Genomic DNA, 16084 nt, shown 5'->3' on the forward strand with positions numbered 1-16084 from the left:
TTAACTTGTGTGCAACTTTTATTGCAGAGATTGTTGCCGGAGGATACAGCAGATGAGGCGATCTCGGTATATAAGATCTTGCAGGAGGATAAAGCAGATGGTGTCACCTCCAAAGAGATTGTTCCTCTCACTTCCACTGACCAATCGAGCTTCGCTTCCAACGATCAACAACCGAGCTTCGCTTCCACCGATCCAAGCGTTCCAGTTTCAGAACCGAGCCTGGTTGTATTGGACAAAACAGCTCCCACTGCTTATGTGCGTGCAAGGAGTGAACGAACGAAGAAACCTGCTCCCACGCAGATATCTCCTTATACGGCAGAGAGAAAGAAACTCCTTAGAGTGGCAAAGTATAATCCATTTCCCACACTAAACAGACCTAAGTTGAAGGAGCTCGCTGATTGGTTGAAAACTGATCCGTAAGTGATTGCTTTACCCATAATAGCTTGATTTAGTCTACCAAAACTGATTGCTTTTTTGTTTGCAGTCATTATGTCACTAAGCAAGAGGACAAACCACGTACATCACCAACTTGGTGGTATCACATCCTCCGGACACCCAAAGGGTGGCTGGAAGACGTAGTAAGTCTTCTGCTTATCTTTAAGTCGTCTGGTAACTTGTCTTTGTATAGATTTGTAAATATCTAAGTCGTCTGGAAGGTTTTCCAGCTGGACGACTTACCAATAAGTCGTCTGGAAGGTTTTCCAGCTGGACGACTTACCAATAAGTCGTCTGGAAGGTTCTAACTTGTATTATTTTATATGCAGCATATAGATGCTTGGATTAATGTGCTGAGGCAGAGGTATCAGGAGAACCCACAAGCTTTCCGGAGCGAGCGAATGTGCTTCCTGGATCACAACTTTTCCCAGTCTTGGAGAGACCAGTATCTGTTCTTCAAAGCATCGCAACCTGATCACAAAGGTTTAGGAAGAATGCTACCTGGTGGAGCGTCGAGTTTTTATGACGGATCAATGCCTTCATTTTGCCAATCAAACAAGAAGTGGGGAGAGGACATTGATGATATCTATGCACCAGTGAACTTGGACAACAAACATTGGGTTGCTATTTGGATATCGATCCCTAACAGGCACATAGTTGTCTGGGACAGCATACCTACATGTACCATACCAGAAGCATGGGATGAGATAATGGAGCCTTTTCTCGAGATGGTCCCTTGTCTGCTTGTTGAGTGCGCAGACACCAACGAAGGAAGGGTTAAATACGGGTTGGAGCGATAAACATATGAGAGACGGCTGAAAGATGTACCCACGGCCAACAATGGTGATTGTGGCGTGTACGCTCTAAAGTACATTGAATGTCATGCTCTTGGGGTCCCCTTTAGCCCTAATGACTTTGCTAGGTCCAATGTGAAGAATATGAGGGATAATATGGCGGTGGTTATATGGACGGAGCTTGTTGATCAGCATTTGAAAGAGAATGAGGATGGTGATATGTTCGTGGGCATGTATGATTAGATTTGTGTATGGCTTTTAACTTGTCTTTGTATAGATTTTCTAACTTGTGTATGATTTGTGTATTTGTATTTGAACTTGTCGTTGTATAGATTTTCTAACTTGTGTATGATTTATTTGAAATTGTCGTTGTATTTGTAGATTTGTAAATATATAAGTCGTCTGGTAGGTTTGGACGACTAACAAATAAGTCGTCTGGTAAGTTTGGACGACTAACAAATAAGTCGTCTGGAAGGTTTTCCAGCTGGACGACTTACAATAAGTCGTCTGGAAGGTTTTCCAGCTGGACGACTTACAAATAAGTCGTCTGGAAGGTTTTCCAGCTGGACGACTTACAAATAAGTCGTCTGGAAGGTTTTCCAGCTGGACGACTTACAAATAAGTCGTCTGGTAGGTTTGGACGACTTACAAATAAGGTAGTCTAAAAATAGTAGAAGGTAGTCTAAAAATAAAATACACTGGACGACTTAGTAAAAGGTCGTCTAAAAAAATACACTTGAAGGGATAGTAGAAGGTAGTCTAAAAATAAAATACACTGGACGACTTAGTAAAAGGTCGTCTAAAGAAAAATACACTTGAAGGGATAGTAGAAGGTAGTCTAAAAATAAAATACACTGGACGACTTAGTAAAAAGTCGTCTAAAAAATACACTTGAAGGGATAGTAGAAGGTCTTCTGGACGACTTACTTGAAGGTTATCTGGTAGACGAAACATTGGACGACTTAACAATTAGTCGTCTGGACGGGTAATCAAGACTGGACGACTAAAATTTAGGTCGTCTGGACAACTAATCAACTGGTTGTGTACATTGTGGTTTCGTATGGCCAGTTTCCTTGCAGTTTAAGCATCTCCGTGCCCTGTGTTTCTTCCTGGGTTTGTGTCCTCTCGTCCTAGATAGCTCCAACCAAGATTGCCATCTTGATTTCTTCTGTCTCCCCGGACCACGCTTTACGTCTGGAGGAAAGCATTCTCGTTCCTCAATATGTTGTGACACGATAGGATATATATTCTCTGAGTATCCTGCATACAGATGATTCTTTAAGTAAAGTGGACATACAAGTGTGGAAATATGCAAACCAGCATGTGTTCCAGCAGCTATAGCATGAGAGCAAGGTATTTTCTCCACTCCATAGACACCACAATCACACTTTACATGTTCCAAATCAACCACACAGTCCATTTTGCCACCTTTGACAAAGAAACGCCATCCATCAATTGGTTCGACCGTCATCGTATCCGCTATCTCTGATCGAACAGCAAGCAAGTATTCAACACCCCGGCTATGTTCAGTTGGGAGACTCAAAGCATCTTGTCTCCTTTTCCAATACCATTTTCCTAACTTCTGCCTTATGAACTCCAGCAGGAACGGAATCAGAAATCCTCTTGCTCGCTTCAGTGCGGAATTAATAGATTCAGAGATGTTGCTTGTTTTTATGTTGAACATGTTCCCCTTACAATAAACCCTTGACCATAGCCTGGCGTCGGCCTTCTCCAAATACGTTGCAAGTTCCGGGTTTACACTCCGTATCTCAGCCATGTACCGGTCAAAATCGTAAACCGTGTGCGCATAAGCAGCCCATTTCACCAAGTACATGAGATGTTTCCCTTTAAACTTTTTGACAATGTTATCTTGAAGGTGATAATAACATATTCCTCGGGTTGCCCAAGGAAACACCTTCTCACACGCACTTTTAATGGCCGCGTGCCGGTCGGAGACTATCACCAGAGGCTTGTCATGAGATATACAACTAGCCAATTTTGTGAAAAACCATTCCCAAGAAGGTTCATCTTCAGCATCCACTATCCCAAAAGCCAATGGGAATATCTGAAAATTGCCATCTTGTGCGGCTGCAACTAACATAACACCTCCATACTTTCCACTTAGGTGAGTTCCATCCACCACAATGACCCTTCTCTGATACTTAAAACCTTTGATAGAAGCTCCAAAAGAGAGAAATAGATACTTAAATCTTTTCATAGAATCAAGTTCTATAGCCGTGATAGAATCAGGATTTGCAATGGAGATTTGCTCGAGATATGAAGGCAGACGCGAATACCCTTCTTCTGCTGATCCTCTCACCAATTTTTGTGCATATAACAGTGCTCTGTATGAAGTGGTGTAATCAAGCGTCATGCCAAACATGTTCCTCATTGCATCAGTGATATGCTGTGGAGTTATCCCATCAATTATTCCAACACGATCAATGAAAAGACTACCAACATACTTTGGAGTACAGTGTCTCCGCTGAGCGATTCAGTCTCCAATTGAGCATAAATGTTTTTCCACATACTTTGTTACCCAAAACGTGTTTGGCCCATGTTTCACACTCGCTCTGATCTTCCATCCACAACCGCTAACCCGACATGTTGCCACAAGGAGAGTTTTTGATGATTTGTATATTCTGAAAGAAAACTTACCCCTCACTGCTGTCAACCGCAGCTCTGAAAGCAGTGCATCCTTGCTAACAAAACTCTGGTTGACATAGATGCTTGTACAATCCGATTTTCCTCCTTCAATAGCATTTGTCTTAGCATATGTCTTTTCAATTTCTTCGAAACAAATATTATCATCATCTTCCTCGTCCTCATCTTGAACATTTCCATAAAGACTGTAATCCCCACCATTCTGATCTGTTTCACCAACAATAGTGTTATCAGCATCCTCCTCCCCATTTTCCTCCTCCCCATTTTCTTCCTCCCCATCTTGATTTTCATCTTCAACAGACTCATTATCACCAACATCTTCAAAACATTCATCAGCTTCATCATTATCACCAACATCTTCTTCCCATTCACCAGCTTCATCATTATCACCAACATCTTCTTCCCATTCACCAGCTTCTTCTCTTTTCTCTGAAACCGTTTCCACCTTGCTGCGGCTTGATACACAAAGACATACTCTATGCGTTTTGAGTATCTCGAGCAAGTTTCGAACTTTTCTATCACTTGTAACATGAATGGGAAGACTGCCTGGAGTCATCATCATTTCTGCTGGTAATGAGTAGCTAATTTCCACAGTCACTGATCTCATGTCCAGGTTATAATCTTCTTGAGCCATTGCAACAAGTTCAGCATGTGTTGAATCTTCATTCAATAAAAACAATCTTGCTCCTTTGAGATCATCAACCACAAAATCCCAACGGAAATCTCTCAACAACCATTCTCCATACACTGCATGTAACTTAAAAATCATCTGCAAATATTCAAAATAAAACACATTAGTAAACATAGAGAAAATGAAGAAGTTCAATGAACATTATCGCAGACGACTTAGAATTAAGTCGTCTAGAAGACTTAAAGGTAAGTCGTCTAAAGAGGTCACTTTTGCAATTGAAAATTAAAAGGGACGACTTAATTCTAAGTCGTCTGGCTTTGTTTGTTAAAAAAATAAATTCAGACGACTTATATATAAGTCGTCTACGAGAAACGGGCTAGTTTTGCATTTGACCGAATCGTGTCAGATCTTTGACTATTTCTGGACGACTTATAATTCAGTCGTCTCTGGAAAGTAAAAATTTTAATATTTTATTCAAACTAGACGATTTACATGTAAGTCGTCATCGGTTAGTTTTGTAATTGAAAAATAAAACTTGAAATTTAACTTTCTCCAGACGACTTAACTAAAAGTCGTCCAGCTAGACGACTTAATTTAAGGTCGTCCGGGATAAGCAAGGTTTGACCAGAAAATTGGGAAAAATTCTGGACGACTTTGCTTTCCCCGGACGACTTTAAATTAAGTCTTCTGACGGGACGACTTTATATTATGTCGTCTGGTAAAAGTTAAATTATGAAGTTTTATTTTTCAATTACAAAACTAACCTAAGACGACTTACACGTAAGTCGTCTAGTTTAATAAAATATTGAAATTTTAACTTTCCAAGAGACGACTGAATTATAAGTCGTCCAGAAATAGTCAAAGATCTGACACGATTCGGTCAAATGCAAAACTAGCATGTTTCTCGTAGACGACTTATATATAAGTCGTCTGGAGTATTTTTTTCAACAAACAAAGCTGGACGACTTAGTTTAAGTCGTCCGTTTGACCAGAAGACTCATCAGTAAGTCTTCTACATACAGATGACTTACTTGTAAGTCTTCTACACGAACAGATTTTGAAAAAAAATTCAAATTCGTACCTTAAACTAGGTGAGATGACTTCGTTTGCACACAGGGTCTTCTCCAACCACCAAGAACCTCAAACGAAAGCAACCGTAAGTCAAAACGAAAGAAATATGGCTCTGTCAACCATCGCCCATATTTTGAATCAAAAGCTTGAGTTTTTTGGATGAATATGGAGAGAAAGTGAAAGAAATGTTGTTTTTAGTTCATAACAATTGAAACAGAGAGAGTGTAAAGAGATTTACGTGCATTAAAGGACATTAAAAGCTCCAATCAATTCGTACAAGGTTGTTCCTACTATTCATGGTAGTGGCAATATTGTAAATACTTGAAGAATATGAGGTTGAGACAGTAAAGAAGCCATTTTCGAAAAACAAAAAAAAAAGTTAATGGCATTTTCGTAGATTAAATGGAGATGTGGGGCTAAAAACTCAAAAAAAATAAGTCAAAAGAAAAGGTTAGTTTTCTGTTTGACTTCAAGTTTTGAGTCATTTTTGCAAAAAGCCATTGTGTTATAGTACTGTGCAAAGCCGGTTTTGAGGACATACGGACGATACGTTTGCATGGGCCCATAATTTGTCTAAAATATTTAAGGCCTAATTTTTTTTTCCCATTGTTGTGTTAACGTATAAATGTACAAATGTTGCTGAAATGTTGCAAAGAGACCACTAATTATAAAGTGCAAGCACAATTAAATCATGTATATCCTTTATGCTAGTCAGTATGTTACTGAATTAAAAATGGAAAATAAATGAGTAATTGTCTTTCACGCTTTTCTAACTCTAACATAAGAGAAAAACCAAAACTATAAAGATAAACTTTTACTGAAAAATAAAAAAATAGCACAAACTTTGATTAGGAAAGTTGATTTGCAAACAAAAATATAGGAAATATAATATTTTGAAGATATATAATATTTTATTTTATATTTAAGTGTTTATAAATTAAATTTCTATATAGTATTTAAGGGCCTCGGTTTTTAATTTTGTATTGGACCCCGAATATCCCAGGACCGGCACTGGTACTGTGCAATATGGTATTACATGTAAAAATAGAGTATGTGACATACATTGTGTTATAGTATTGTCGATTTGTCACCTTCCAAATTTTATCTTCGTTGCTCGTAAAACCACGATAATATACCTTATATAACATATCATTATATAATTTAAACTAGATCGTGACCCGCTCGACCGAGCGGGTGTTAATTTTTTTTATCTTTATTCGTACTAAATGTTATACATGATTGCTATGTGTATTAATTTTAAATTTTGAGAAATAAAAATGTGTTTAAATGTGTTTAAATAAATAATGTGTACTAATGTGATTCCTTTGGCACGCTGCTGCAATCTTTACACCATATAAAACAGAAAAAGAAACAGATTTATAAACCAATAGAATAGAAAAAACTTATAAAAGCTGAAACAAATGCAAGTACAAATTCATCTGAGAGGATGCACTCAAATGTGTCGTCTCCAAAACCGGTGTTTTGTTTCCAACAATGAAGAACTTTAACTCGAATTTTCCAATTGTTTCTTAAAGGTTTCACACCATCTATCATAACTCAAGTGCTAGGTTTCGACATTGTGTTTATTTGGGAGTTTTTGTGAATGTCGTATGGTGAATAAGAAGTCGAATATTTATAGACAAATTTTTGTGAGGTGAAAAAGAATATTTCACATTCAATTAAATCAACCATAATAAATAAAAATATCACAATTTGATCGATTCCTAGATTTTCGCTTGGATAAAATATACTTGGAGAAGGAGATTTTCCATAACTGATTATTTAAACAACTTGGAGAAGGGTTTTTCTATAAAATAATATTGACTGTATTTTTAAAGGAAAGGAATATCCGATAATCAATTACATTAACCATAGTAAATACTAAGAACATCGATTTTATTGTTTCCTAGATTTTAGGTTTGATAGAATAAACTTGGAGAAGAATATTTTCTATAACTGATTTTTAAAACTTGCGATATTATTAAATCTGATATTGTAGGCATGTTAAATCAACTTGGAGAAATGATTTTGCTATAAAAGATTATTTAGTGTATATTTTAGAATTGAGAGATTCAATTTTTTAAAGGAACAATATGGACCAATCTTAAGATGAATTATATATAATTGCAATATAAACAAACAGATGAATTATATATAATTGCAATGTGGACCAATCTTAAGAAGCTGAATGAGTGTGAGCATGATGGTTTTATTACAAATACTATGTCTAATTTGTATATGATCATGGCAGGGATTATGGTTCCACATTTGAGTTGATCTGATATATTAGTATCTAATTTCTATGTATGTGATGATTCATATGTATCTTAGTATTTTTACTATATATATATTATATATAATTTCAATATGGACAAAAAGATGAATGGTACGTATTTCATAGGAATGGTATCTATATATTATATCTATATATTATATATAATTGCAATATGGACAGACAGGTGAATTATGTATAATTGCAATATAATTGTAAGATTTAGTTTCAGAGCAATGGTACGTATTATATTCTTAGTATATAAATCGACATGTAATAATGGTACGTATTAAATCCATATGTAATAATATATGGAAACCGTATATGGTATGTATTATAAATAAGGGATGGTGTTTAATTTAAATATAAGAGTTCCACCTTTAAAATCTACCTAGAAGAAGTTGTAATATTTCTGTTTTAATAAGATAGATTCTTAGTATATAAATCGACATGTAATAATGGTACGTATTAAATCCATATGTAATAATATATGGAAACCGTATATGGTATGTATTATAAATAAGGGATGATGTTTAATTTAAATATAAGAGGTCCACTTTTAAAATCTACCTAGAAGAAGTTGTAATGTTTCTGTTTTAATAAGATAGACTAGATTTTGACCCGCGCTTTTGAAGCGCGGGATATTTTACGATGAAAAATTTCACTAATAATTTAACAAATATTTTGGTTATTTTTAAAGAGTGTGTATTTAAAATATTTTTGCATTTAAATCAGTATTTTTAAATTCAACCCAATTGTGATTATACCGGTTAATCCGGAGATCTGACAATTCAATTTATGTTTTTAAAATATTTATATTAAAAAAATCACTAAAACCCGAGACTAACCGATTGAACTGATGGATGACCGATATGTAATCTAATTGGATTTAAATTGTAATAGTTTCATAATTTGTAATCTTATAATCGAAATTTTAAAGTTCACTATTTTACAATTTATGAAATTATGACGTTTCTACCAATTTTAAAGAAAAAATGATAGATATAAAATAACTAAGATTAATTATTGTATTATTTGGAAACATTGATAGTAATATAAAAATATATTGTTTGGAAACATTGATAGTAGTATAAAAAATAAGTATATTGTTTGGAAACATGGATAGTAGTATAAAGAAAGGAACATTCGTGACTTAATGTATGTTTAACTATAAAGTATAAATGTATATTTAATTTAAAAACTTACAAAATAAATGTTAGGTCCAACAGAATGTTTTTGTTTTAATAAGATAGATTCTTAGTATATAAATCGACATGTAATAATGGTACGTATTAAATCCATATGTAATAATATATGAAAACCGTATATGGTATGTATTATAAATAAGGGATGATGTTTAATTTAAATATAAGAGATCCACCTTTAAAATCCACCTAGAAGAAGTTGTAATGTTTCTGTTTTAATAAGATAGATGTGATATCTGTAACATTGGATCTTTAACTAGTTAAATTATATTACTATTGATTGAGAGAGAAATATCTCAACATATTTCTTAAATTTTTTTGACATCCATATTTCTTAAGATATATATGTATGTTATGAAAAGAGCTTTGATTGGCCGTTGATAGAAAAAGTATCACTAGTTATTATGAAAAGAGCTTTTCTAAGAAAATTTCAGTTTCTAAAAGATATGACTCTTTTCTAAGAAAATTTCAGTTTCTAAATGATAAAACAAGTTGCAAGAGAGGGTGTGTGTGTTTGCCCCACTCCTCACATAATAATACAATCTTCAAAGTTTTTTCACTATTCACATCCCTCTTTCCGACTTCTCAAATACACACACACAAATTACGAAACTGAAAAAGTATACCAAAACGAGATTCTACAATTAGCTAGTGACTAGTCAAAGAGCATCATGGTGATGGTGTGACCCCAAAGTTAGTCTAGTCTTCACATGTTTCTTAAGTTTTAAGCATTGAGCTTTTATTCCTAAAATATAAAGAATTCTCTTTTTAACCGGTGGTGGTGGCCTAGTGGCGTTTGAGGGATTTAAAAAACCCAATAAGACGAATCCGGGTTCAAACTCCACCGGCCACACGGATATGAGTTATTGCTTTCAGCTCATTTGAATGTCCAGGAAAGGGTCTATCCGTGGACTGTACCTCCACCCGGGAGTTAGGCTTGTGTCATCGTTGACCCGGGTTTAACCATTTTTTTAGCAAAAAAAAAAAGAATTCTCTCTTTGTCGAGGATTTATGGACAGGACTTGGGTTCACCCCCTGGGGTGAACCTTTAAATTCACCACTTGATTTATGACCAATAAAAGTGACATGCGTATAATTAAATAAAAAGTATTAAATATATTTTAAAATTGCTAAAAAGGAATAATGCTAATTCTAAATTCTAAATCTTAATTTCTAAACCCTAAACATTAATATCTAAATCCAAACCCTATACCCTACACTCAAATTCTAAACCCTAAACCCAAATCCTATACTCTAAACTCAAATCGTATACGCTAAACCCAAATTTTAGACCGTAAACCCAAATCTTATATCCAAATGCTAGACCCTAAACCCAAACCGTATACTCTAAACTCAAATTCTAAACCTTAAACCTAAACCGTAAACCCTAAATCTAAACTATATACCCTAAACCCAAATCGTATACTCTGAACCCAGATCCTAAACCCTAAACCCAAACCATAAATCCTAAAGGTTTACTATTTGGGTTTAGGGTTTAGAATTTGGTTTTAGACTATACGGTTTGGGTTTAGGGTCTAGCATTTGAATTTAAGGTTTAGATTTAAGGTTTACGGTTTGGGTTTAAAGTCTAGGATTTGGCTTTAGGATCTAGGATTTAGGTTTAGGGTTTAAGATTTGGATTTAGGGTTTAGAGTTTGGATTTATGAATTAATATTTAGGGTTTAGAAATTAAGATTTAGGGTTTAGAATTGATTTTATTATTTTTTAGCTATTTTAAAATATATTTAATATTTTTTATTTAATTATACACATGTCACTTTGATTGGTCGTAAATCAAGTGGTGAATTTAAAGGTTCACTACAGGAGGTGAACCCAAGTCTTGCCCAGGATTTATTACCTTCGTCGTAAAAGTAAAAGTAAGATTTATTCCCCCTTTTTGTATCATTATTTCCGTGTGTTCTTGTTGTTTCCATAGAGCTGAAAGTGAGGAAACGGGAAAAGAAGTGAAGAATAGAAGATGTGTCTTCTTCTTCTAAGGCATTAAACACATCAAATAAGGAGAGAAACCATTATAGAGTTATATATATAGACACAGAGAAGACGAAGAAATAGATTTGCCAATTTTTATTTTTGGCAATCGTTCTTTGAGTTAATAATGCCAGTCCCTCTTGCACCATATCCAACACCTCCGGCGTCAGCACTGCCTCCCTCGTACACTCCTCCGCTGCCGGTAAATGGTATAAACTATTTTTAAATAACCAACGTTTTAACCAATATATTTCTGTTTTCAAAACCTAACCACCAAAGTTTAAATTCTAGAAAGATAATTAAAAATATATTCCAAAGAATGATTTTAATTAGTTTTTACAAAACGGATCAAATATTTCTAGATTCCCCTTTGTTTATCCTCATTTCTTTTTACATTATGTAAACACAAATGATTGATCTCCAATATGCTCCCTTTTTTAAATTCAAGATTATTCCTAGAAACCCATTTATCTATCCCACATGAGTTCATCGTTAATCCAATAATAATAACAATTTTGAGGTTTGTAGGTAGTACAGGTGGACAGAGCCAGTTAGTGTGTTCAGGTTGCAGAAACCTTCTCATGTATCCCGTCGGAGCAACCTCTGTCTGCTGCGCCGTCTGTAACGCCGTCACGGCCGTTCCTCCGCCCGGTAAATATCTTGTTATTAAAAATCTGATCAAGAGATTTGTGTTCGTAATCACTGAACAATGCAGGAACAGAGATGGCTCAGTTAGTGGGAGGCTGCCATACACTTCTAATGTATATTCGTGGAGCTACAAGTGTTCAATGTTCTTGTTGTCACACCGTTAATCTTGCCCTCGAAGGTTTGCATTTGATATATAAACATTTACGCACATGCATATTCATGTTAATATGTTGAATCCCATTTCGAATTTATTATTGTTTTGGGTGTTTTAGTTAGGAAGCAAAACGAAACCATAACTAATATGAAATTAGTTCTTTGTTGAGATTTATATTACATATATTTATTATATGCTTATTTAGGATCTTTTACAAAATAAAAAATTGAAGTGTCAGCTTGTTTTTGTTTTGTTTTGTGGGTCTAATTTTCTTTTGTTGTTTTCAGTGACATGCATTTATACGAATTTAGACCCGAGTGGTAACATAGTTAAAAACACTATTGCAAACCATTATAAAGTTCTCTTGTCATAGTGTGGATTAGGGGTGGGCGTTCGGAAACTCGTTCGGGTTCGGGTCGGGTATTTTAGATTTTCGGGTATTTTGATATAGAGATATAGTACCCGTTTAGGTATTTCTGTATTTCGGGTCAGATTCGGATATTTAGATTTTGAAAGAATATTTTTTTTTCATTTTTAAGGTTCTTCTATTTAAAAGTTTTAATTTTCGATTAACTAACTTTTTTATTTTTTTAATAGATTAAATTATTAATAGATTTGGAAGTAACATTTCAAAAATAAATTGACATTAATTTGACTATTATTTTCTTAGATATAACTTTTGTTAATACATAAAACAAAAAGTTTAATATTTATTTTAAGTGAATATCAGATCATTTTTCTCCGTAATTGTATGTATATTATATAATCATAAAATATGTCTGACATCAATATAAATATTTTAAATAAAATGAGAGATGAAAACTAGAAATATAAGAGTAAGTATATATATATTCAGTTATCTTCGGATATCCATTCGGGTTCGGATATTATCCGTTTGAGTTTGGATATCCAATCTCTCTTAATTCAATACCCATTCCGATATTTTGGTACTTCGGTTCGGATTTCGGTTCGAGTTTTTTGGATCGGGTTCGGGTGCGGTTTCAGATATCGGCTAAAGTGTGGGTCTTAGTTAATTTCGATTTTTGGATATAATATAGCAAAACAGTTCTGTTTTTTCCCTAACAACAATTCTGATCTGTTTTAGTTATTTTGTGGTCTAGTTTAGTGATGTGTATATATATATAAAGAAAGAAAACCAACCAGGCTCGTGTTTTGAAAAAAAAAAAAAAAAAAGAAAACCAACCAGGCTCGTGTTTTGAATAACGCTCGTGTCTTGCATGTGGAATCAGCGAATCAGGTGGCGCATGTGAATTGCGGAAGCTGCAGGATGCTACTTATGTATCAATATGGAGCAAGATCTGTCAAATGTGCTGTTTGTAGCTTTGTCACATCAGTTGGGGTTAGTTCTCTTTTTTTTTTTTTTTGAATTATATAGAGGTATTCTGGCCCCACAGAAGTGGTCCAGACTAGTCACGTGTTGCCACATGTCGGTCCTCTGTCCCTGGCGATGCCGAAATGTTAATTTTCCAGTGGCCGGGATTCGAACCTAGGTGGCGGAACTCACAGCTGTGAACCCTTTACCAACTGAACTAGAAACCCCGGTTTAGTTCTCTTTTTTTATCAACTAGTTTATTATTGAAACTAAAATGCACAACTTACAATAGCCCCAAAAAGAAAAGTAAAACCAAACAAAAATTTATATTGGTAACAAAACTTCACAAACATTTTTAAATAGTTGTAATTATAAAAAAATATCCCTGGAAATAAACATTAAATAAACAGTTTTTTACCAACTTGTTCTTTATATAATGTTTTTGTTTTGGTTGGTATGGTTTTCATGATATGCTTGTAGGGTTCGACTAGCACGACTGATCTGAAGTTCAACAGCTAAATTTTTATTACGGTTTGTTTATGTATTAAATTGTGACAATATAGAGGAAAGAATCAAATCTGGCAGCGAATCAAATATTTCTCTCTCTCTCTCTTGGATCATCCTCTCGATCAAGAATCTGGCAGCGAAAAAAAGAATCTGGCAGCAAGAGATGTTATGAGTTTGGAACTTTTTTCCGGAGTAAATTAATATGTAAGTCGTCCAAAATTTCTGATTTTGGCATCTTTGTTTGTTTGTATAGAGTTGTCTCCGTTCAATGTTTCTGTTTTTTTTTTTTGAGAAATTGATTCACCAGTTTGCAGAAGTTATATTCATGAATAAAAGATTAAGTTTGGACAAGACTTAGGTTCACCCTTGTGGTGAATCTTTAAATTCACCACACCATTTATGACCAATGAAAATGACATGTAGATAATTAAATAAAACATATTAAATTTATTTTAAAATAATTAAAAAAGAATAATGACAATTCTAAACCACAAATCTTAATTTTTAAACCCTAAATAGTAATTTCTAAATCTAAATCCTATACCCTAAATCAAAATTCTATACCCTAAACCCAAATCCTAGACCCTAAAGCCAAACTCAAATTCTATACCCTAAACCGAAACCCAAATTTTAAACCCTAAACCCAAACCATAAATCTTAAATCTAAATCAAGTACCATAAACCCAAATCGTAGATCCTAAACCCAAACCTTATACCCTAAACCCAAATTCTATACTCTAAACCCAAATCGTAAACCCTAAATCCAAACCGTATATCCTAAACCCAAATCCTAGACCTTAAATCCAAACCGTAAACCCTAAAATTTAAATTTACATTTAGGATTTACGGTTTAGGTTTAAGATCTAGGATTTGGGTTTAGGGTATACGGTTTGGGTTTAGGGTCTAGGATTTGAGTTTAGGGTTTAGGATTTGAATCTAGGGTATTAAATTTAGATTTAAGGTTTATGGTTTGGGTTTATGGTCTAAGATTTGGGTTTAGGGTATAGGATTTTGGTTTAGGGTATAGAGTTTGGATTTAGAAATTAGTATTTAGAGTTTAAAAATTAAGATTTGTGGTTTAAAATTGATATTATTCTTTTTTAACTATTTTAAAATAAATTTATAATGTTTTATTTAATTATCTACATGTCATTTTCATTGGTCATAAAGGGTGTGGTAAATTTAAAGGTTCACCATAAGGGGTGAACCTAAGTCTTGTCCATTAAGTTTTATGGATGATTTTCTTGCAATCAATTGGAGACGATTAGTTAATGATTCACCAAATCAATTTTATGTATGAACATTTTCTTCAATCTCCGTTACTATACAATAGTGATTTAATGCTTTAGATATGAATATAATTAGAAAATTGTGTTTGCAGATTGATTATTTGAGTTAAAAGTTCACAAATATCATATTTCGAGATAACCATCTAATAGATGTAATAACTAAATCATAAAATAGTTAAATGTTCCAAAAGGTAGACGTAGTGATCCATATATATCGCCTTGAATTCTTTCAAGAAATTTTGGTGATTTTTAATCAATTTTTATTGGTGTTGGCCTTGTGATCAATTTTTCTAGAGAATATGCAAACATTTCATTTTATTTCCTTGACAAATCTCTCGGTTTTTCAGTCAATGATCATGTGATTTTTTTTTATGATTTTACGATTCATGGTAGTGCATGGATAACTGAGGCAAAAAAAAGATAACTGAGGCGAAGATGTCATATGTGAAACTTCTGAATTTTTTTCATTAACATATTCTATTTGATTGCATCTATATAAGAATGATGAAATCTCGAAATAAGTTCCGGAAACTTTTGCAATGTATGCCTTTGGCTGTATTTGACAAAAAATACATATATGCACTTATTTTCATCTTTAGTTGCAGATTGAGTATCATATTTACGAACATATGTATCTTTGAAACTCAATAATGTTTTTTTAATTCAGAGAATATAGAGTGTTGTTTATATAATTTTTCTTATTCCATTTGGCAATGTAAAGTTGGTCTTACCAATTCATTTAATCAATTATGCAAATTCTAATATCGTATTGACAATAGTTATATCTATACTATTAAAGCATGATACTATTGATTTTTTTACTAAAAATACATTTTTATTTACTAACATTGCAGGTTTCATTAAGGATAATTAAGTAATATTAATAACACATCTATATTGGGTCATTTTTACGGATCCAGCCCACTGCCCACATCATATTTCTCTTGGACCATTTGGACCGATTAAGAAATCAGATCTAATTCTTATTTTTTTTCTCTTGAACCACTGAATTCAAGTTCAAATAATTTATTTTCAACCATTCTTAATATTTTGTGTAGTAAACAAAAATTAAACACTTGATTATTATGTTTT

At 33.7% G+C, this 16084-nt stretch overlaps 1 protein-coding gene across 2 annotated transcripts; it reads left to right on the top strand.

Moving 5' to 3' along the window:
- Positions 1-10972: 10972 nt before the first annotated feature.
- LOC108856915 (protein LOL1-like) lies at positions 10973-14043 on the top strand. 2 transcript variants are annotated; one of them, XM_018630827.2, is made up of 5 exons: positions 10973-11270; positions 11590-11712; positions 11783-11887; positions 13114-13223; positions 13677-14043. In XM_018630827.2, the coding sequence occupies exons 1-5, from the start codon at positions 11189-11191 to the stop codon at positions 13713-13715; spliced, it is 459 nt and encodes a 152-aa protein (XP_018486329.1). In that variant the 5' UTR covers positions 10973-11188; the 3' UTR covers positions 13716-14043. The 2 variants fall into 2 exon arrangements, with proteins under 2 accessions (XP_018486329.1, XP_018486322.1); XM_018630820.2 differs by having other exon boundaries at positions 10992-11270; positions 11777-11887.
- Positions 14044-16084: the final 2041 nt, after the last annotated feature.

The sequence above is a fragment of the Raphanus sativus genome, chromosome 1, assembly GCF_000801105.2.
Source record: "Raphanus sativus cultivar WK10039 chromosome 1, ASM80110v3, whole genome shotgun sequence".
In the NCBI taxonomy this organism is placed as follows: Eukaryota; Viridiplantae; Streptophyta; class Magnoliopsida; order Brassicales; family Brassicaceae; genus Raphanus; species Raphanus sativus.